This window comes from Artibeus jamaicensis, unplaced genomic scaffold, assembly GCF_021234435.1.
Source record: "Artibeus jamaicensis isolate MK-2021 breed Jamaican fruit bat unplaced genomic scaffold, CSHL_Jam_final scaffold_1019, whole genome shotgun sequence".
In the NCBI taxonomy this organism is placed as follows: domain Eukaryota; kingdom Metazoa; phylum Chordata; class Mammalia; order Chiroptera; family Phyllostomidae; genus Artibeus; species Artibeus jamaicensis.
In genome coordinates, this window is record NW_026522025.1 from 22,199,077 (window position 1) to 22,220,945 (window position 21,869).

General features: G+C 37.1%; 1 protein-coding gene across 1 annotated transcript in view; it reads right to left on the reverse strand.

Moving 5' to 3' along the window:
* Nucleotides 1–1,073: 1,073 nt before the first annotated feature.
* Nucleotides 1,074–21,869, reverse strand: part of SLC44A5 (solute carrier family 44 member 5) — a 126,359-nt gene continuing 105,563 nt past the window's right edge. The window contains exons 17-22 of the mRNA XM_037132819.2: nt 10,937–11,040; nt 9,637–9,710; nt 8,949–9,019; nt 8,748–8,836; nt 7,371–7,455; nt 1,074–1,207 (exon numbers count right to left, since the gene is read on the reverse strand). Of these exons, the coding sequence (XP_036988714.2) occupies nt 1,101–1,207; nt 7,371–7,455; nt 8,748–8,836; nt 8,949–9,019; nt 9,637–9,710; nt 10,937–11,040 (530 nt within the window). The 3' untranslated portion in view covers nt 1,074–1,100. The remainder of the gene's footprint in view (nt 1,208–7,370; nt 7,456–8,747; nt 8,837–8,948; nt 9,020–9,636; nt 9,711–10,936; nt 11,041–21,869) is intronic.

Consider the following 21,869-nt stretch of genomic DNA (forward strand, 5'->3'; position numbering starts at 1 on the left):
AAGTAACCTGACTATTTTATATCAAAAGTTAGAACATAAAATAACATACATGGAACACTCCTCGATGGCAATAACAATCATTTGAAATGGAGCGATTCAGCACATGAGGCTGGGAGCACCCTTTCTCACGGCCAAGTTTTCCTTCATAATTTCTCAAAGTTTCCCTTCCTCATCTGTGTAAAACACGGAGAAATGGAGTCTTATACCTACTGTATTTTCAAAGATCTATTATAGAAAAGATTACATTTTTAAACTTCTCACTTTTAGTTAAAAAAAAGGAACCCAACCAGTGTCCTTTCAGCATGTAGCACACATTCAAGAGTGTCCACTAGGCGCAAAGGACTTTGTTTATGCTGCAAACTGTACTCTGTGTAGCAGGCATATCAAACATACTGCAATGACAAATGGTTTCCAACCAGTGAGCTAAGAGGAGAACAAATGCAAGAAGACTTGTTTGAATCACTAACATTGCAGGTATTTTTTTAAAACAATGTTTGTAAACTTGCCCACAAAAGCTGGGTAATATTAAACAGCCAGTAAGGCACTTTGTCAGAGAGGACGAAGTAGTAAAGGCTGGATGATTGGCAATTTGTTTAATAGGAAACATTCTATACTTAGAGCAAAATCTGGAGCCGGGCGGTCTTTTACCAATTTACTGTCAAACAGGAGTGGGAAAAAGTTTAAAATTTTCTGCATTGCTTTGTGTACCAATTTTCCCTGCAGAAGTTTTTTTTTTAGTTGTAATTTTAAAAATATACTAGGAGCTATCAATAATGTGTCATTTTTCTATCTAATATTTAAGAGAGTATTGACATACTCACTAGTATTTTTGAACCATCCAAGCCACTCTATTTAAAAATGAATCACAAAACAGGAGACCCTAGTATAGAAATGTTCCATGTTATTAACAATTCCCTTGTGACTTCTGATGGCTTCACATATTACAGTATAAGCTTTGGTATAAAACATGCAAATAAAGCCAACAAGGTCGTGACTAGTGTTCCAAACCCAAAGCACGTATGAAAGGAGTGTGGCGCAAACACAGCAGATGAGGACAAGGTCACAAGCACACAGCGGCAGGACGGTCAGAGTCTGCACTTCTACTGCTTCTTAGTTCCTGTGCCTTTCCCCTTCAAAATCTTCAGCAGAGAGGGTTTCATGTAATAGGGTCTTTCAGCAGAACCATCGTTTCTTTCTAAATCTTCCACTAGGAGGAAGGACGGCACAGAATAAATATCAAAGCAAAACTGTAAGAGAAGTAACACCGCCATCTGCTGCATTCTTGCTTTACAGCAGTTAAAATTTTTTTTTTTTAGAAACAGCATAGTTTGGCATCTACATTATTGTAAACATGCAAACAATATGACAAAACAGTCAGCCCTTGTTATTATGTCAGTAAGACATTGTCTCACTCTGTGTACCAGGTCAGGTTCTGCCAATAGTTTATGCCTCTCAGCTGCGTGATTGAGGTAATAATGTTTACCTTCTTTTGGACAGCAAACTTAATTACAGAAAACCTAAAAGAGTCAATGGGAATCTCTAAATTCACCTTTCAATTCCTAAGAAGCATTATGTTTGCAGTTTGCTTTCTAAATGACCGTATTTGTTTGAATTTTCTTTTGTTTGGCCATACACAATTCAGATAGTATAGTTTTTAAAAATAAGATTTACAAATTTTGGTATATTTCAAATCCTTAAACTGCAGATTTTAAGAAATATCGCTACTTTTCAGTTATTAGCTTTTCTTTGTAAAAGAGTGGCTTCTAAATTTTTTCCTTAAAATCAATGCTTATTTTTACTCTCATACATTTCGATTGCACAAAGGAGTTATTAGTGGAGAATATTTTTCTGACAGAAATAAACCCATCAAAATATAGTTAAAACTTAAAGGAAAGAATTATTTTTTCCTTTAAGTTGTAAAGAAATTATTTAGAAATATTGAATAAAATTGCATGTCTTTTCCTATGGTTACATCCTTAAAATATAGCCAAGTTTAGAATGAACCTCCATATAGTTCAGTAAAAACTTTTACTCTAGACAATTTTCTGGCCTAATCAGTAGATATAACGTTAAACATATACTACATTGGTCCCATCTAGCACCATGAGTCTGAAACATGGAAGAAGCTACGATCATCAGAAGTCTCCAAATTAATCTCAGTTGTCTTTCTCAATTTTCTACCTCTTAAAACAGCCACGAATATAAGGAGAAAATAGACAAGTAGTTTCATACTTTGATTTATATTTTAATCAAGTGATTTTCCAACTTTTATATGTATCAGAATCAACTAGAAAACTTTATAATAATTCACAAAATGCCCCACACACAAACACAGTGTATCAGAATCTTTTACAGTGAGGCACAAGTATCCATGTTTATAACAAGTTCTCAGGGTGATTCTGATACGTACAAAAACTAAAAATTGTTCTGTTTTATCATTATTAACTTTCAGCCACTCTTTATCATTTTCAACACTTAAGATAGGGGTAACTACTTCAATAGATGTTATAATCCCTATACTGTTGAATAATAAAATAACAGTAAGAACCATCTAGACAGATAGGTTGTCACTCTTCTCTGAATTATATTTCTAGGAGCATGAAAATGAAGAAAGCCCATTGTCAAACTGTGAAGCCAATCAGCACTTTCGACAATCTCAGGAAAGTGAGCCAAGAACAAGCTGGTGGCTGCTTGAAGGGCTAACATTTTGCATTATCTTCCCTACTCATTGGCTTCTTGCTTTAACTGCCACGGAGTCAACCTAAATGTAGGTTTTCACACTTTAGGATCATTAAATAAATTAGTATTTGTATTAATTTGTAACACGATGATGCAATTCTGGCTCTCTCCTTGGATACAGGGATGATATTCAGATCAAAATGTTCGACCAGCATGTCCTTTTCTGTCTATACATAAATAATCCTTATATACAAGCTTAGTGTGAAAGCCAGAAGAATACTACTTGATTTGATACTCCTTTTGGGGGTACATTTTTACATTGTTAGCTGTATCATATGCACTCACACGCAGTTGGGTAAGCAAAGTACACGAATGTCCAATTCACGCTTTGCTCTGCCATTCAAAAGACTCAGGCGTGGCTGCCGGAACCTGGCGTGGTGCTCTGGCCAGCGGGGCAGAATACAGTGCTAAGGTTCCTCCTAGAGTCTCAGGGGATGGATTTTCTAACCCACAGTACGCCCCCGTGAGGTGTTTATGGAGGACTGAGAGTACATTTCCTCAGGGTAAAGTCCGAAGTGTCATATCCTTTGTCTTTCCTCTCTGAAAGTTGGGCTAAAACCAAACCTTTTGTAGAAGACAGCCAATGTCTTTAATCTAGAAAAACAGGTATGCTCATGAAAAGATACAGTCACTTTTCCAAAACGAATCCATACCAATCTCCTATATAGTGGGAATAGGAACATAAGAATCTGTCTCCATTTAGGTTGAGACAAAAGTCATGAGTTATGTGGCCATTTCAGTTCTGCTTAGAATACTTTAATGGTGGCCAGAGGTTCATATTATTGACAATGACATTCCAGGACTCAGATTCAACTTCACTATAAATATAATATCACTAAAGCAAAATGGGCTGTGAAGGTTCCACAGTAATTTACCTAGTAATGCTCTTCATGGACCCTGTAAAACATTAATATCTACATGTTTGCTATAAACTTGAATCACTTACTGAAATATCCTTCCTAGGGAATCATTATACAGATTTAGTCACAGTTGAGAGAGTTGTTCACTAGCTTGAACAGTACAAATATGACCATAGCACCATATTTACAAACTTAGTACCATATGCTGGTTAACTATAAATCAGTCTTTTTATGGCTAATCCATTATACATTTATAGCACTTTCAAAAATTGCCTGAATATCCTTTACAAATATACAAGTATAAAAAGAAAGGCTATCAAAGTGCTGCAATGAGCAACAGCACGCCGAGTTATAAAAGTTTTTCAAACTCGTTCGGCTACAGACTTTTAAAAAATGCTGGACATTTACAATGTGCCCTTCAGCTGGGACCACAGTTGGTCCACGGAGTACCCTAGTTCACAGAGGCTGCTGTTAACAAATGCCTCAGATGGTACCAGGTTCTGGCTTTCTAGGAGCAAGCACAGAAATTTCACATTACTCAAAAGCATCATTTTCAAATTACAAACAACCTAATTTACAAAACTTCCACTTAAAAATGAGTGGCACTGTTTGGAGCTTTTCTACACTTTCTGCTTCTGGGGAACTAGTTGCTTCTTGTTCAGAATTCCGTGCAGGGTAGGAGCTATGAAGTAGGGTTTTTCTGTAGATCCATCATTTCTTTCCAGATCTTCACCTGTATGTACGGCAGCCAAATCAGGCAAAAGCAGCGAGCGGCGGCAGAACAGTTATGTGCGTTTTTATACATTGGAGAGTCGAACAGGGAGAAATCAGAGAAATCAGTGTTAGAAAGTCAAGTACAGGACATATTAGTTCAGTTTAGTTGCTGATGCTGGACAAAGCAAGAAACTTCAACCTCTGCCAGGGAGCCCTGAAACTTCCTGAATTCCACCCACGCCCAAAGAGGTTTATTTTGATAGTTTAAAGGTAAATAAAATCTTTCATGTGCTTTCAAAAGTGTTATCTTTAAGTTCTGTGATTGGTTATTTCAGAAAGGTAAATTGCTACATCTGAGATAAAGCTGGATAAAAAGTATATTATTCTTGTGATAAATGAAGAACAATAATTGAATTTCAGAGTTCAAAGCCACTTTTAATGGTGTACCACACCTTAACAGTATATGTGAAAAAACTGAACCCCAGAAGTGTAAGATGATTCTCCCAAAGTCAAAAGGTCTTGGACTGTCAGGATGAAGAGAGCACCCAGTCTCTTGACACCTAGTTCGGTTCAGGTCCTACTTAACTCTCTGGCATCCTGTCCTGAATCCTTGCAGCCCGTCTCCAATTACATTCTAAAGCTAATACTAGCATTTTCTAACTTTCTAATTTACCTTCCTACTTTGCCTAGGCTTATAATAAAATGATGGGGTGTTCACTGTTGGATATTGGGCGGAAGTACCGGAATGATGCTGAGAATTAGGCTTCCTGCAGATACATATGAGGCACAGCAGATAATATCTACTAGTAAATATATAAATGCAATTTCATCCTAGGTTTTGGCTAGCACATTTAGAAAGATTTGATACCTATAGCCTTTATTTATTATAATATGAAGGATAAAGTGTTACTTACATAAAACCATATAATGATAGCTTGTGAAATAAATAATTTTCCATCACAGTCTTTGGAAATGATTAGATTATTTGTTTAGTAGAGTTTTATATTATTATATCTCATAGTGACTTTCCTCACATACAACCTGAAAAGCTAAGGAGGAAAACATGATAGACACCTAATATTTTTGTTATTTCTTCCTTAATCATACTTCCATATTTCACATCACATGTCGTATAGTGACGTCACTATCACCCTTGAGGAGCTGGTAGAAGACCTGGTATGGATCACATCTGTAATAATCAACAACTATTATTTTTTCTGATCCTGGGACCAAAACTCTCAGTGCCCTATAATGATAAAAATGCTATTTTTCTATAAATAAAGTGCTATAAATAGTTTGCATTATTAAAAACACCAGTTTTTCCAGCAGTTAGGATTTTAAGTATAAAATATATATAAAAAATCAAAGGTACAGTTCCACACAGTCATAATTTGGCTTAGAGTATCATTTAAAAAGTAATGTTTTCCAAAGTAAGGTGTTGCCCATAGTAACAGCTGGGAAGAGTAAAGAAATACAGTTTGGTTTCTCTTATTCTTTGTGCCTGAAGGGAAGAGAGGAGAGTCCCTAAAAGGAAACTATTCATGTTCAACACACAATGTATTGAATAAAGCTGAAATTACACTTGGTTTCCAAGTTGGCAATTACTTACTAATTTAAATTTGAGCAAACACTTACTGCTCAAATTTAAAATCCTCTGTAAAATTTAAAATGCGCAAAATTTGCCAAAGCTTCCAAACACTGGGAACTAGTGGGTTATGGACATTTCCTAAGATACATTTTGGGAAACTTTTTAAGTTTATGAGAATGGGGACTGTCCCAGTGGAATATCCTGGAATGGTTCCCATGATCAGCGTCTGAGGTGAGAGAAGAGACCTTGGAACATTCGCGAGTTCTCTGCTGTGTCTGAGGCGCTATCTTATTCCCAAGCTTCTGATTCCAGCTCAGGCATGAGATTTGTTCAGCGGTATTTTAGTAAATGGCTTTTCCTAACAAACCACTGAGGCACTAAAAAAAGATGAAACATTCCAGTTCCATTTATAGCCAGAGGAAGAGCTAAGCAGTACACAAAGTTCTCCTGACTTCTTTATCCAGTCATTGGAAATCAATTTTTAAATACTCAGAAGGAAAAAACAAAAATAAGGTCGAACCATTTTTCTAGGAGGTTTGCCTTGAATATTTCTCCCTAAAGTATTATCTTCTCTCCTGACCCCAGCACGAAGTTGATACTGTGGGTTATACTAAAAAAACAAACTTAGTTGTGTACAAATGGAGTGGATCACTCAGTAATGCCCCGTTATAGAATGTTTCCTTTATTTCTCTTACGGGCAATGTGCCAGAGAAATAACCTCTCAGAGGGGATAGCTGTAGGGCACACAGGTTCCGTTCTTTCACCTGCTGACCTTACTTTCTCTAGGCTGAAGGTGAGAGCCGGATCAAACTCTTGAGGGCACTATGTTCCACCAGGACTTTTACAATGAAGTGCTAACAGAAAACATTCCTTTTGTGTATGCACGTTATATGTGTCACACAGAGGCACAGTGAATAAGTCAGCGTGAAATCTCTAAGGCAGCATATATTTTTACTCTAAGCATTGGAATTGATCTAGCCATTTCCTGGACATGCTCTTCTATGAATCCTTTCCATTTGTCCCATTTGTCAATGTGCTACCTAATGTGAATTTGCCCCTGTGTGTCTTTGAAACCACTGCCAGCTTGGCTTGATCAGAATCTATAAAGGCTCTCTTCAAAGAGTTTCCAAAGCCCACTTATGTCCTCTGTGCTGTTAATAAAGCACTATAGAAGCCAATCATTATACATTTAAAAACAGGGGGACAGAAAAAAATCATTTCATGCTAACTCCATACCATGAAGCCTGAGGTTCATTTCAATAGCTGACTCTCCTGTGCTTTGCAAACCCTGTTCTCTCAGGCATTAAGTTTTAAAGAGCACCTAAGCAAATTTGCCTCTTTACAAATAAACACTGCTTTGTGATTTCAGCCAGGTAATAGAGTATTCACAAGCCAGCTATGGATGTGGGTCTTAACCTCATCTTTTGGTTATCCACTGAAGGGGGCAAACACATATTCCGAAAACTTACAGAAGCAGATGAAAATTGTATCGATACACATTGCATAGACGCTGAAGAACCCATGTGCAACTAGGTAAGACCCAATAACGACGGTCTGTAAAGGAGTAAGGAAGAGAGTGACGAAGTCATTAAGTTGTCTAAGAGAACTAGAGTTCAGCTTTACATGAAAGTCAGGATGAGGAAGCTTGGATGTGCTCTGTGTTGAAAAAGATTTCAATATAGAGAAAAAACATTTTCAATATGTTTTTCAGTACTCTGTAGTGGGATTTAAACAAAATGTACTAGATAACTGGCCAATTTTCTTACCACTATTCCCAATCCCTACTAAATATATGCCACATTTAGGACTTTGCACATGGAGGCAGTAGCATCGGAGTTAAAGGCACATACCACTAAGGTCTGAATCACAGCCCAAGCTTTCATTCAACAAGTGACCTAACCTGTCTGTGCCTCCTCTACCACATTGTTGGCAGGAGAGGGGAGAACGAGGATCATAATAACAGTATTTGTGACACATGGATCGAGTGAGTTAATGTATAGTAGTAGATACCACAGGACTCCGTCCAGGTCCTCCTCCACGTCTGGGGAACGCAGGCTGCTTCCCTCAGTACAGATTGCCCTCCTGGCGGGGAACTGCCTCAGGCAAGCTTACACCCCCGTCCAGAGCACAGCCTGGCCAATGGCCACTTCACATGGCATACAAAGGCTCAGCCCCCTAGTCAGAACTTCCTGCAATTTATGTCTGAGGCTTCAGCTTTAACTGCAACGTGGGTCAGCTTCTTCCTTTGCCCGGGGTCTGCCCTCTGCACTTCTTTAAAAGTGTATCTCGGGAGAAGACTTCCTAATAAACCCTTCTCATTCAGCCCTCCGTCTCAGAGATGGTGTCTAAGGAACCCAACCTTTAAAATAGAGTGAAGCTTGACACAAAGGAAGACCAAAATAAATTAGCTACCATTATTTCTCATTTCTTTTTTTTATTTTGCCATCTCTGATAAATCAGAGTAGATGTTATATAGCTACTATGGAATGAATTGTGTCCCCTCAAGATTCATACGTTGAAATCTAATCCCCGATGTGACTGTATTTGGAGGTGGGGCCTTCGAGAGGTAATTAGGTTGTAACGGTAGAGCCCTCAAGAATAGGATTGTGCCCTCACAGGAGGAAGCAGGAGAGATTAATATCTCTCTCCACCACATTAGTTAGGATTCAGCAAAGAGGTGTCCCTTTGCAAACCAGGAAGAGAGTCATCACCAAGAACCAAATCTGTGGGCACCTTGATCTTGGACTTCTCAGCCTTCAGTATGTGAAAAATAAATTTATGTTGTCTAGGCCACCCAGTCTGTGGTATGTTGTTATAGCAGCCTGGACTAAGACACCAGCTCTTACCAGCAAAGGTATCCAGTAGTAATTTAAAGATGTTGGTCCTTCTATAATGATTGAAATTCTCTGTGTGAAGAGTAAAAAGGCCAGGACACCTACAGTGAAAAGGCAGGATATATATGTTATGCATTAGTAAAGGAATACAGCTTTTTTTGTAGTAAAGGAGTTTTCCTAAGCACCTTGTACATTTTTATTATTATTACTTACCTATACACCCAGCAACAAGAAGTTTTCCCAGGACTAGTACAAAGTCTGTAACTTTATCCATAATGGCAACTCTAAGAATCAGAAAAAAAGAAGCACGATTTTGTGTTTAAATTACATGCATTACTTGAAATGTCCGAGAACAAATAATTTATCACTTCATTTTGATGTGTTTCGCTGCAGCTTTATGTGGTATTTGTTAAATACAAGAATGGAAGTTCTGGGATTAATTTCTGACGTTTCCAATGAAGTGAACAGAAGATGGCATTGCAGAGCTGTCCGGCACAATTAGTGGGGTCAGCCTCTCTCTCCAGTGTGTGGCCTTTGGAGGCCCTGAATCCTAAGGATGCTGCATTTGTTCCCTGACTTTACTCACTGAGGCCGTGCTGATTCGGGGAGGGGGAAATGGTCAGAGACATGATGATAACATTCATGTGAGGAACTTCTTGAGCAAAGTGGATAGTACAAATAAATAAATGCCAGCGGATCTAATAAAGACATCAGTGGATGGTAGAAGCAACAATTCTAAGATGTAAAAAAATTACTGATGTCACAGAGGTTTAAATCTATCACCTTAAGAGACAATATTCATATCCAAAATGACCACTAACACTTCAAAAACAACACGGGAAGTACGCGATGCTCAGGGTTCACCAAATCTTCTGTTGTGAGGTTCACCCAATTTACTCACTTTAAAATATTTCTTAGCAGCAGATCGAAAGCATCTCTTGCTGACCTGCAGAAGTTTTGGCCATATATTGCAATCTGGGGAAGACAGTTATTATTCCAGAGTCAGTAATGTACTCTTACGAGACCAAGAGACAATCCTATGACAGGAAGATGAATTCATTCTCTGTCACCTGTACAGATACTCTCATTACTCTTTCTAACATGTGGGTTTGTGGGAGGCCTGGGGACTCAGTGTCCTCAACTCTGCACCACTCTCAGAGTTGTTGGCGATAAGGTCTGCTTCAGATGCTGTATTCCCTTGAACTCTGAGGGGATTAGAGAACTTCAAACAGTAGATTTTTTCCTCAAATCTCAGGACATGGTTTCTGTCTTTGAAGTGTGTGACAGGGGTTTGTTGCCGAATGGGTTAAATGTTAGAGTTCATATTAAAAATTGCTCTCAAGAAATCCAGTGCCTTTCAATACACTTGATTTACTGCTTAAAGGACTCAATACAGTATTCTCAGTGGAAGTAAATTAATGAGTACTTGAATCTCTATCACTGTTTGAATCATTGCAATAGACTCTCTGTCACTGTGATAATAAGTAAGTGTAGTTGCTAAATTTTAGATTTATATTTTTGGTTCCCCTATGTTTAAAAATTTCTTTAGAAGCTTCTGTATTCCCACAGAACATAAGAAACAAATTTCATTAGGCACTTCCTTTAAAATGTATAAATCTCAGAAAGATATTTTCATCTCAGAGTGAAACATAGACTAAGTAAGCTGTCCTTCCAATAAACTATGTCAAAGACACACAAAACCATGTTCAATCTAGCATATTTAAAAACTTCCAAGGTAGGCCCTGGTTGGTGTGGTTCAGTGGATTGAGTGCGGGCTTGTGAACCAAAAGGTCATTGGTTCAATTCCCAGTCCGGACACATGCCTGGGTTGCGGGCCAAGTCCCCAGTAGGGGGCGTGTGAGAGGCAACCACACATTGATGTTTCTCTCCCTCTCTTTTCCCCTCCCTTCCCCTCTCTCTAAAAGTAAATAAATGAAGTCTTTTAAAAAATAAAATAAAAACTTCTAAGGTAAATAAATTTTTCCTCTCCAAAGAGATATTGAAGGTAATACTGAAGTACAGTTAACAGGCTATCTCAATGAGGAAAGCAGGACCCTGCATTTTGCAGTGGAATCACAAATCCTTGCACCCACTCGGCCACAGGTTCAACTGCATGATGAGGAAATGCTTTAGAGATGCAAATGTGGACATGTGGCTTGAGTGTGCAAAGAAGTTTAATAAATAAAAAATAATCTACTTACCATAACATAGGCATTTCTGTTCAAAAACTTTACCACCTTTTCCAAACACCATAAACAGCATTTCAGGCAGTGTTGCAGAAATTTAGAAATGTTGTTCTGGGTATCTATGAGAAGATATTTAAATCAATTAATGGTTTGCAACTAAACTCTACAAATCAAAAAATAAATTAAAAATTTTTAAATGGCTTTTATGTTTAAAAATGGAATTAAATATACACAGGATTTACCATTTTAACCATTTGAAGTGTACAACCCCATAGCACTAAGTACATTCACAATGCTGTGTAGTCATCACCATCCATGTCCAGGACTTTTCATCATCTCAGATGGAAACTCTGTACCCACTAAAAAAGTAACTCCTCAGTCTCCCCTGCTCCCAACCCCTGGTTAACTCTCTTATACTTTATGTCTGTATAAATTTGCTTCTTCCAGGTGCTTCATCTCAGTGAAATTATACAGTATTTGTCCTTTTGTGTCTTGCTTATTGCACTTAACATAAAGATTTTAAGGCTCATCATTCCATTCCTTTTTAGAGCTGAATAATATTCCATTGTATGTCTATGTCACATTGCATTTATCCTTTATTTGTTAATGAAATTGGGTTGTTTCTACCTTTTGGCTATTATGAATAATGATGCTATGGACACTTGTGTTCAGATATCTTTTTGAGTCCCTGCTTTCAATTCTTTTATCTAGAAGACTAATTGTTGAGCATGACAATCCTATTTTACTTTTTGAGAAATTGCCATACTGTTTTTCATGGTGGTTACACCATTTTACATGTCCACCAGCAATATACAAGGATTCTGTTTTATCCTCACCCCACAAACACTTGTTATATTCCATTTTTTATGGCAGCCATTCTAATGGACGTGAAGAGGTACCTCATTATGGTTTTGATTTGCATTTTCAGAAAGACTAATATTGAGCATCTTTTCATGTGCTTATTAACCATCTGTATATCTTGTTTGGAGCCATGTACATGCAAATACTTTGTGGGAGACCAAGATGATGATACAGGAGGCCTCGGGATTTCCCTCCTTCCACAGATGTACTGAACATACAGCTACAACTGGAGTAATCTCCTTTGAGAGAAATCCCAAAACTAGCTCAACAAGGCAGATGACCCGGCAACCAAGAAAATACCCACACTGAAATGGGAGAAAATGCTGGGGTGCACCACCCCATAAACCCCACCCCCTGCACAACACCATACAGTTGGGATGATAGATCCAATTCTCAGCTTCTTTTCCCTGAAGAATGAAGGGTTTGGACAGCACACCTAGGATTCCAACTTTTTAGACTCCCACCCAAGGGACAAGCCCTCAAAACGCTTAACTCTGAAAGCCATGGAAGCCAACAGAGTTTGCATTCACAAGCCCCATAGGACTTTGGAAAACAAAGAAGCAGTTATGTACAGGCACATGTGCTAGCACTCACTATGGCTCTCCTCCCAGGGCTTAGCACATGGAGAGCAGCAAACACAGCCATTTTCCGGTCTTTCTAAGGAAGGGGTCTGACTGCATACGTTATAACCTGCTGCACGAGGGTCTAATTTGTATGCATGTAGAAGCTAACTATGGTGCTTCAGGGACCCTGGGGAAGCTGGTGAGCACTTCCACCACCTTCTGTCTCTAGCTCACTGCATTTATAACACTAAGTCACCAACATCTCTTTGGGAGGAGCTTGTACACATGCCTGATGCCGCAGAATTTGCGGCTGCTGCTTGAGGGGTGATCCCCATTTCTTCTGGCCCTGATAGCCAACAGGTCTTGCATGCAGGTCTCCTTGAGACTACAGCAAACAAAGAAGCAGTTTTTAAATGGTGCAGGGGCACACTCCCCACTCCCGCCACAAAGAGCTACACACCCTGTCTCTAGGCAGAGGGAGCAGAAAAAACACCCACCTCCCAGTTTCTCCATGAAAAGGGCTGAACTACACATTTTCCTAGCTGCTGTCTGAGTGCCTGGCACCTAATCAGCCTGCATCTAGGTTTTGCCTGTGATGCTCCCCTTTGAGACACTGACAGGTCTTGGCCCATCTTCAATTATTGGGAACCACCAAAAACAACAATGGTGGCTAGGATAATCACAAAGTTTTGAGAAAACCAGAAGCTTGGACTGGGCTGATTGATGACATTCATCTCCTAGTATGTCAAGACCAATCTGACATACTAGGAGAGGTGGCTTTTTTATTTAATGCACATTAACCAACACAGGGAATCAAGGAAAAAATTTAAAAGACATGGAAATATGTCTCAGAGAAAAATAACAGGATAAATCTCAGAAATTGATCTTAATGAAACAGAGATAATGGTCATAAAAGTGCTTGTCAAGGTCAGGAGAGCAATGCATGAACAAAATGAGAATTTCAACAGAGATAGAAAACACACAAAAAAATCAAAAGAATTCATAGAGCTGAAGAGCTACATGAATATAGCTCTATTCATAGAGCTATAATAATTGAACTGAAAAAAAATCCACAGAGGGGTTCAATATCAGACCAGATTAAGGAAAAAAATTATCAACAAATGCAAAGATAAGGCAGTGGGATTCATCCACTCAGAGGAGCAAAAAGAAACAAAAGACTGAAAACGGTGAAGTTAGCTTTAGTACCTAGTGGGATACCATCAAGCAAACCAATATACATGTACTAGAGATCCCAAAGGCAGGAGAAAGAGGCAGAACGCTTATTCAAAGAAATAATATCTGAGAACTTGCCCAGCCTAGGGACAGAAACACCCATATCCAGAAAGCCTAAAGAATACCCGAAAAAAATGGATCTAAAAAGACTCACACTGAGACACATAAAATTAAATGCTTGAAAATTAAAAGGAAGTTAGAAACAACAGAACAAAGACAACTTGTTAATTATAAGGGAATGTCCATAAAAAATAAGCGAATTATTCTGCAGGGACTTTAAGGCAAGAATGAAGTGGAATTATATATTTAAAGTGTTGAAAGAAAAAAAAACTGCCTACCAAGAAAATACTTGGCATTGTTTGTCCTTCAGAATTGAAAGAGACAGTATTTCAGACAAACAAAAAATGAGAGTTCATTACTACTAGACCAGCCTAACAAGAATTATCAAAGGGAATTCTTTAAGATGAAATGAAAGGATGCTAATTAATAACATGGAAATATATGAAAGTGTAAAACTCACTGGTAAAAGAAAATATATAGTTAAATTCAGAATACTCTAAAATTGTACTGGTGGTGGGTAAGTTACTTACAACTGTAGCATGAAGGTGGAAGGAAAACCCATTAAAAATAACTCTAATGACAATAACCAGTTGATACACAATATAAACATATGCAAATTGTGACATCAAAAATATTGCAGCCTGTAATGTGGGGGTGAGTATAAAAATGTAGAGCTTTTCATGTGTTTGAAGGTAAGTTGTTATTAGCTTAAAATAGATTGTTACAACTCTAATGTGTTTTATGTAAGTCTCATGATAACGACAAAGCTAAAAGCCAATAGTAGAAACAGAAACATAAAGAAAAAGGAATTAAAGCACACCACTACAGAAAAGTAATCAAATTACAACAGAGGAAGAGAAAAACACACATCTACACAACCGCCAAGAAACAATTAGCAAAATGGTAATAGTAAATTCATAGGTATCAAGAAGTGCACTTTATATAAATGGACTAAAATTTTCCAATAAAAAAAGACTTAACTACCTGCTACCTACAAGAGTTTCACTTCACCTTTAAAGACACACACAGACTGAAAGTGAAGTATTAGAGAAAAATTTTTTATGCAAATGGAAACAAAAGAAAAGCAGGTAGCCTTAGCCAGATAGCTCAATTGGGTACAGCATCTTCCTGACGCACCAAGGTTGTGGGTTTGATCCCAGGTCAGGGCACATACAAAAAGCAACCAACGGATGCATAAATACATAGAACAAAAAATTGATATTTCTCTCTCTTTAAAAAAATGAATAACAATAAGTAAAGCTGAAATATTTATAATTATATCAAACAAAAGAGTCTTTAGGTCAAAAACTATAACAAGAGACAAAGATCATTATACAATAATAAAGGGTCTATTCAGTAAGAGGATATAAAATTGTAAATATTTATGCATCCATCATTGGAGAACATAAATGTGTAAAGCAAATATAAACTGTTATGAAGGGAAAAATAAACAGCAACATAAGCATCGCAAGGCATTTTAATACTCCACTTCCAACAATGGATAGATCATCCAGACTGATAATCAAAAGGGGAGCACTAGTCTTAAATTACACAAGAGACCAGAAGAACTTAACAGACATTTACATTACATTCTATCCTACCAGAGCTGAATACATTCTTCTCAAGCACACGTGGAATATTCTCCAGGAGAGTCTTAGTAAATGTAAAAAGATTGAAATTATGTTAAGCATTTTTTCTGACCAGAGATATGAAACAAGAAGAAAATTGGAAAATTCACAAATCTGTGGAAATTAAACAACATGCCACAGAGCAACTAATCCGTCAAAGAAAAAAATCAAAAGGGAAATCAAAGAGTATATTAAGACAAATGAAAATGGAAACACAACATGTCCAAAATAGGGAAAGCAGCAAGAGCAGTTATAAGGGGGACACGATTCTTTATAGCAATAATCATCTATGTTAAAAGAATCTCAAACAATCTAACTACACACTTCTAGAAATTAGAAAAAGAAGAACAAATTGAGCACAAAGTAGAAGAAAGGAAATAGTGAAGATCAGAGATTTTTTAAAAGATAAGTGAAATTTATAAACCCTTAGCTACAGTAATGAAGAAAAGAAAAAAAAAAACAAATACAGAAATGAAAGAGGAGACATTACAACTAATACCAGACACACAATCATGAGACTATTATAAATAATTTTACACCAACAAATTAGATAACTTAGAAGACACAGATAAATTCCTATAGATATGCAATCTACTATGACTGAGTCATAATGAAATAGAATTTCATCTAAATTACTAATCAAAAACCTCCCAACAAAGAAAAGACATAGATGGCTTCACTCATGAATTTCACCAAACTTTTAAAGAAGAACTGATATCAACCCTTCTCAAACTCTTCCAAAAAATATAAGTACAGGGAGGTCAGCATTATACTGATACCAAAGTCAAAGACACAACAAGAAAATAAAATAATAGGCCAATATTCCTGATGAATATAAATGCAAAATTCCTCAACAAAATATTAGCAAACTGACTGGTTATAGTAGGCCTCAACGTAATCAAGGTCATACATGACAAGCTCACACCTAACATTATACTCAATGGTGAAAAACTGAAAGTTTTCCCTTTAAGGTAGAAATAATCCACTCTCTTCCCTTGTATTTAGCATAGTACTGAAAGACTTCACCAGAACAATTAGGCAAGTGAAAAAAAAGCATTCAAATCAAAAAGGAAAAAGTAAATTTGTCTTTGTTTGCAGATCACATGACGTTATATATATTTAAAAAACTATCTTTAGCAAAAGACTATTAGGACAAACAAATTCAGTAAAGTTTCAGAAAACAAAATCAATACACAAAGATCAGTTGCACTTCTATATGTTAATGACTAACTATTGGAGAGAGAAATTAAGAAAACAATTCCATTGACAATTCCATCAAAAACAATACTGAGAATTAAATTTAAAAAATAAAGAAGACACAATAAATATAAAAAGAGAAATGTTCATGGAATAGGATAATTAACATTGTCAAAATATTCATAGTATACAAAACAATTCACAAATTCAATGCAACTCCATCAAAATTCCAATAGTATGTTTCAAAGAAATTTTTAAAAATTCTAAGATTTGAATGAAAAAGAAAAAGAGTACAAATAGCCAAAGCACTTGAGAAATAAAAACTGAAGTCATTGTACTTACTAATTTCAAGCTATATTCCAAAGTTATTGTGATCAAAACAGTGTGGTAGTGATATAAAAATTGACTCGTACATGAATGACACAGTAGAGAGACCAGAAATACACTCATGAACATACAAAGTCTGTCTGGAAAAAGCCCAGCCATTGTTAACATAATGAGAACAGTATGTGCAACATCAGTGTAACCTGGCAGCCCAGGAGAGTGAACTGGCATGTGCCTGTGTGACCAATGATGACTTCACTGTACTAGTCAGCAGGGGCAGTAGATGCAGTAAACATGTATACTGTGTGGCTGTTGCATTCCTAATGACTGAGTGAGTAGAGCACCAAATCTGCATCAAATTTTGTGTTAAGCTTGTATATTCCTCTATGGAAACTGTTCTGATGATTCAGAAGGCTGCAGCTATGGGCAACTGTGATTGGCAGCTTCATCACAACAATGTGCCCTCTCATGCATCAAGTTTCGTGCAGTGTTTTTGGGGAAATCCAGGTGACTCAGCCCTCCTACAGCCCAGATTTGGTACTCTGTGACTTCTGGCTTTTTCCCAAACTAAAACCACCTTTGAAAGAAAAGAGATTTCAGACCATTGATGACACTCAGGAAAATATGATGGGCAGCTGATGGTGACTGGGAGAACTGTGTGAGGTCCTGAGGTGTCATTGTCTTGTGTACGATGTGTCTCGTATCTTCTTCAGTAAATGTCTCTATTTTTCATATCACATGGCTGATTACCTTCTGGACAGACCCTGTATGGTCAATTAATTTTTGACAAAGGAGCCAAACATACAATGTAGAAAAGATGGTATCTTCAATAAATAAAGCTAGGAAAAGTGGATATCTATATACAAAAAATATAATTAGACCCTTACACCATATACAATAATCAACTCAAGATGGATTAAAGACTTGAAATTAATCCTAAAACCATAAAACTAGAAGAAAAAATAGGGGTAACCTATTTGACATTGGTATCGGCAATGATTTTTATTTTTAAGTATTTTTATCGATTATGCTATTACAGTATTTCCAATTTTTCCTCTTTATCACCCCTTCACCCTGTCCCCCCAACCATTCAGCATTCTCCCCATTAGTTCATATCCATGGGTTGTACATATAAGTTTTCTGAGTCCTCTGTTTCCTACACCATTTTTATCTCTCCCTGTCTATTTTATGCCTATTAATTATGCTTCTTCTTCCCTGTACCTTTTCCCTGCTACTGAAATCCCTCCCCCTCCCCATTGAAATCCCTCTGTGTGATGTCCATTTCTCTGATTCTGTTCCTGTTCTGATTGTTTGCTTAGTTTTTGTTTTCATTGTTTTTCTTTTCTTTTAGGTTCATTTGTTGATAGTTGTGAGTTCATTGTCATTTTATTGTTCTTATTTTTTATCTTTTTTCTTAGATAAGTCCCTTTAACATTTCATGTAATAAGGGCTTGGTGATGATGAACTCCTTGAACTTGACCTTATCTGAGAAGTACTTTATCTGCCCTTCCATTCTAAATGAAAGCTTTGCTGGATAGAGCAATCTTGGATGCAGGTCCTTGCCTTTCAGACTTGGAATACTTCTTTCCAGCCCCTTCTTGCCTGCAAGGTTTCTTTCGAGAAATCAGCTGATAGTCTAATGGGCCCTTCTTTGTAGATAACTGTCTCCTTTTCTCTGGATTCTTTTAGGGTTCTCTTTCTATCTTCAATCTTGGGTAACTTAATAATGATGTGCCTTGGTATGTTGCTCCTTGGGTCCAACTTCTTTGGGGCTCTCTGAGCTTCCCGGAATTTCTGGAAGTCAATTTCCTTTGCTAGATTGGGGAGGTTTTCTGTCATTATTTGTTCAAATAAGTTTTCAATTTCTTGCTGTTGTTCTTCTCCTTCTGTTACCCCTATGATTTGGATGTGGGAACATTTCAAGTTGTCCCAGAGGTTCCTAAGCCTCTCCTCATTTTTGAATTCTTGTTTCTTCCTTTTCTTCTGGATGGATGTTTATTTCTTTCTTTTGTTTCAAATCATTGCTTGATTCCTGGTTTCCTTCCTGTCACTGTTGGTTCCCTGAATATTTTGCTTTATTTCACTTTGGGTTTCCTTCATTTGTTTTTTCACTTCCCAACCAAGCTCAATCAGATGTGTGAACATTTTGATTACCAGGGCTTTAAATTCTCCATCAGATAGGTTGATGATCTCCTTCTTGCTTAGTTCTCTTTATGGAACTTTGCTCTGTTCTTTCATTTGGGCCATATCTCTTTGTCTTGGCACAGCTAATATGTTATAAGGGGGTGGGGCCTTAAATATTCACCTGGGCAGGGAAACCTCCTTGCTGTGCTGCAGGGGAGGGGCCAGAGAGGGAACAGTGCAGCTTGCCTGCTTGTCTCTAGAGCACTTTTCAACAAACTCTCATGTGAGGCTGGAGTTTCTCCCACCAGGGCAACTGCTATAGTCCACAGTCAGCTCTGAGTCTCAGTTTTTCCCTTACTTGCACTCACCCCCATGGTCTGCTGGGTTGCCTAGGTTTTTCTGAGCTGGCTCGCGCTGGTCCGCCACCTTACCAGTCTGGTTGTTCTGGTTGATTTTTTCTTTAATTCCTCCATTGTCAGAGTTCCATGCAGTTTGATTTTCTGGTGCTTTTGATTGTTTATTGATTTTAGATTGGTTGTTATCCTCCTTTCGCTTGTGTGAGGAAGTGAAGGGTTTCTACCTACGCCTCCATCTTGGCTGGAACTTCAGCAATGATTTTTTAAACTCAAAGTCAACAAAAGCAAAAATTAACAAGTGGAACTACATCAAACTAAAAAGCTTATGCACAGCAAAGGAAACTATCAATAAAATGAACAGTGAACCCATGAAATTGAAAATAATATTTGAAAACCACATATGTGATAATTTAATACCTAAAATATACAAGGTCTCATAACTCAATAGCAAAAACAAGAGGAAACAAAAACCCAAATAACCCGACTTAAAAAAATAGTCAAGAAACTGAGTAGACATTTTCCCAAAGAGGACATACAAAAGGCCAATAGGTGCATTGAAAGCTAATCATCATCAAAGAAATGAAAGTCAAAACCACAATGAGATATCACTTCACACGTGTCAAGATGTCTACAGCAAAAAGACAAGAGAAGTGTTTGTGAGGGTGTGGAGAAAAGGGTACCCTGTACACTGTTGATGAGAATGTAAATTGATGTGTCTGCTGTGGAAAACAGTATGGATGATCCTCAAGAAATTAAAAATAGAACTACCACATGATCTAGCAACTCCACTTCTGTGTATGTATATGAAACAAAGTCACTGTCTCAGAAAAGTGTCTGTACTCCTGTGTTCACCCAGCCTTGTTCATGATATCTGATGTACAGAAATTTCCTACATATCATTTGATGGATCCATGGATAAAGGAAATATGGTATAGATACACAATGGAATATTATTCAGCCTTAAAAAAAAGAAAAAAAAATACCACTTTTTTCAACAACAGAGATGGACCTGGAAGGTATCATGCTAAGTGAAAGAAGGCTAGGTAGAGAAAGACAAATATGCATAGTGTCATTTATATGTGGAATACAAAAGAAAGTTTAACTCATCTAGACAGAAAAGAATGGAGGTAGCTGCAGGCTGAGGGATGGAGGAAATAGGGAGAGGGTGGTAAAGGGGTATACACTTTTAGTAATTAGATAAATAAGGTCTTAGGATCTAAGGTATAACATGGTGAATATAGTTGATAATTCTATATTATATAAGTGAAATTGGCTAAGTGAATAGAACTGAAGTGTTTTTATCAAAAAAGGAAGAAGAAAAAAAAAGGTAAATATGTGAGGTGAGGTGATGGGTGGGTTCATTACCTTAAATGTGGGAAGCCTTCTACAATGTATGTATGTACAAAAAAAAATCATGTTGTACACTTTCAACTTACCACAGTTTTATCTGTCAATTATATCTCAATAAAGCTAAAAAAGTATAATGTCATCAAAAAATCCTTTGCCCATGTTGAATTGGGTTTATTGTTGAGTTGCAGAAGTTCTTTATATGGTCTAAATATTGGCCACTTCTTTAGCATATGATTTGCAAATGTTTTCTCCCATTCTGTGAGCTGTCTTTTCACTCTCTTGCCAGTGTCCTTAGATAATTATATTCTATTATTTTAATGAAGTCTAGTTTTTGTTTTGTCCTTTGTTGTCATACCTAAGAAATCATCATATTTAATGTCATGAAGATTTCTTCCTATGTTTTCTTCTAAGAGTTTTATATTTTCAGCTTTTATGTTTAAGCCTATAATCCATTTTGAAATAATTTTTGCATATGATGTAAGGTAAGGGTCCCAATTCATTATTTTGCATATAGAAACCCAGTTTTACTAGTAACATTAGTTGAAGAAACTGTCCTTTCCTCACTGAATGGGCTTGTATGTGAGCTATTATTTGCAGGTTCTCTATTTTATTCTACATCCATGTGTCTATCCTTATGCCAGAGCCACACTGTTTTGATGACCATATCTCTGTATTGTCTTAAAATCAGAAAATATAAATGTTCCAAACTTGTTCTTCTGTTTCAAGTTTGTTGGCAATTAATAATATTTTTAAATGCATTCTAAACAGACTTTATATATTTATAAACTACCTGTCATATATGAAGATTTATGCCAATGACACTGATATTTGTAGGTTAAGCCTGACCTGTCCCAAGCCCTAGACTTGAAACTTCCAGACAACTCCAGCATGCTTCTCAATACCAAATGTCAAAAACAATTTTTAATCTCTTTTTTGAAATTTGCTTCTCCTGGTCTTTACATTTTAGCAGATAACATCACACACTTACTCTCCCTTATTCTTTTTTATTTTATTTTATTTTATTTTTTAAAGATTTTATTTATTTATTTTTAGAGACGGGGAAGGGAAGGAGAAAAGGAGAGAGAGAAACATCAATGTTCGGTTGCCTCTCACATGCCCTCTACTGGGGACCAGCCCCTCAACCCCAGGCATGTGCCCTGACTGGGAATCAAACCAGCAACTCTTTGATTTGCAGGCCCGCACTCAATCCACTGAGCCACACTGGCCAAGGTGTTCTCCCTTATTCCTTACC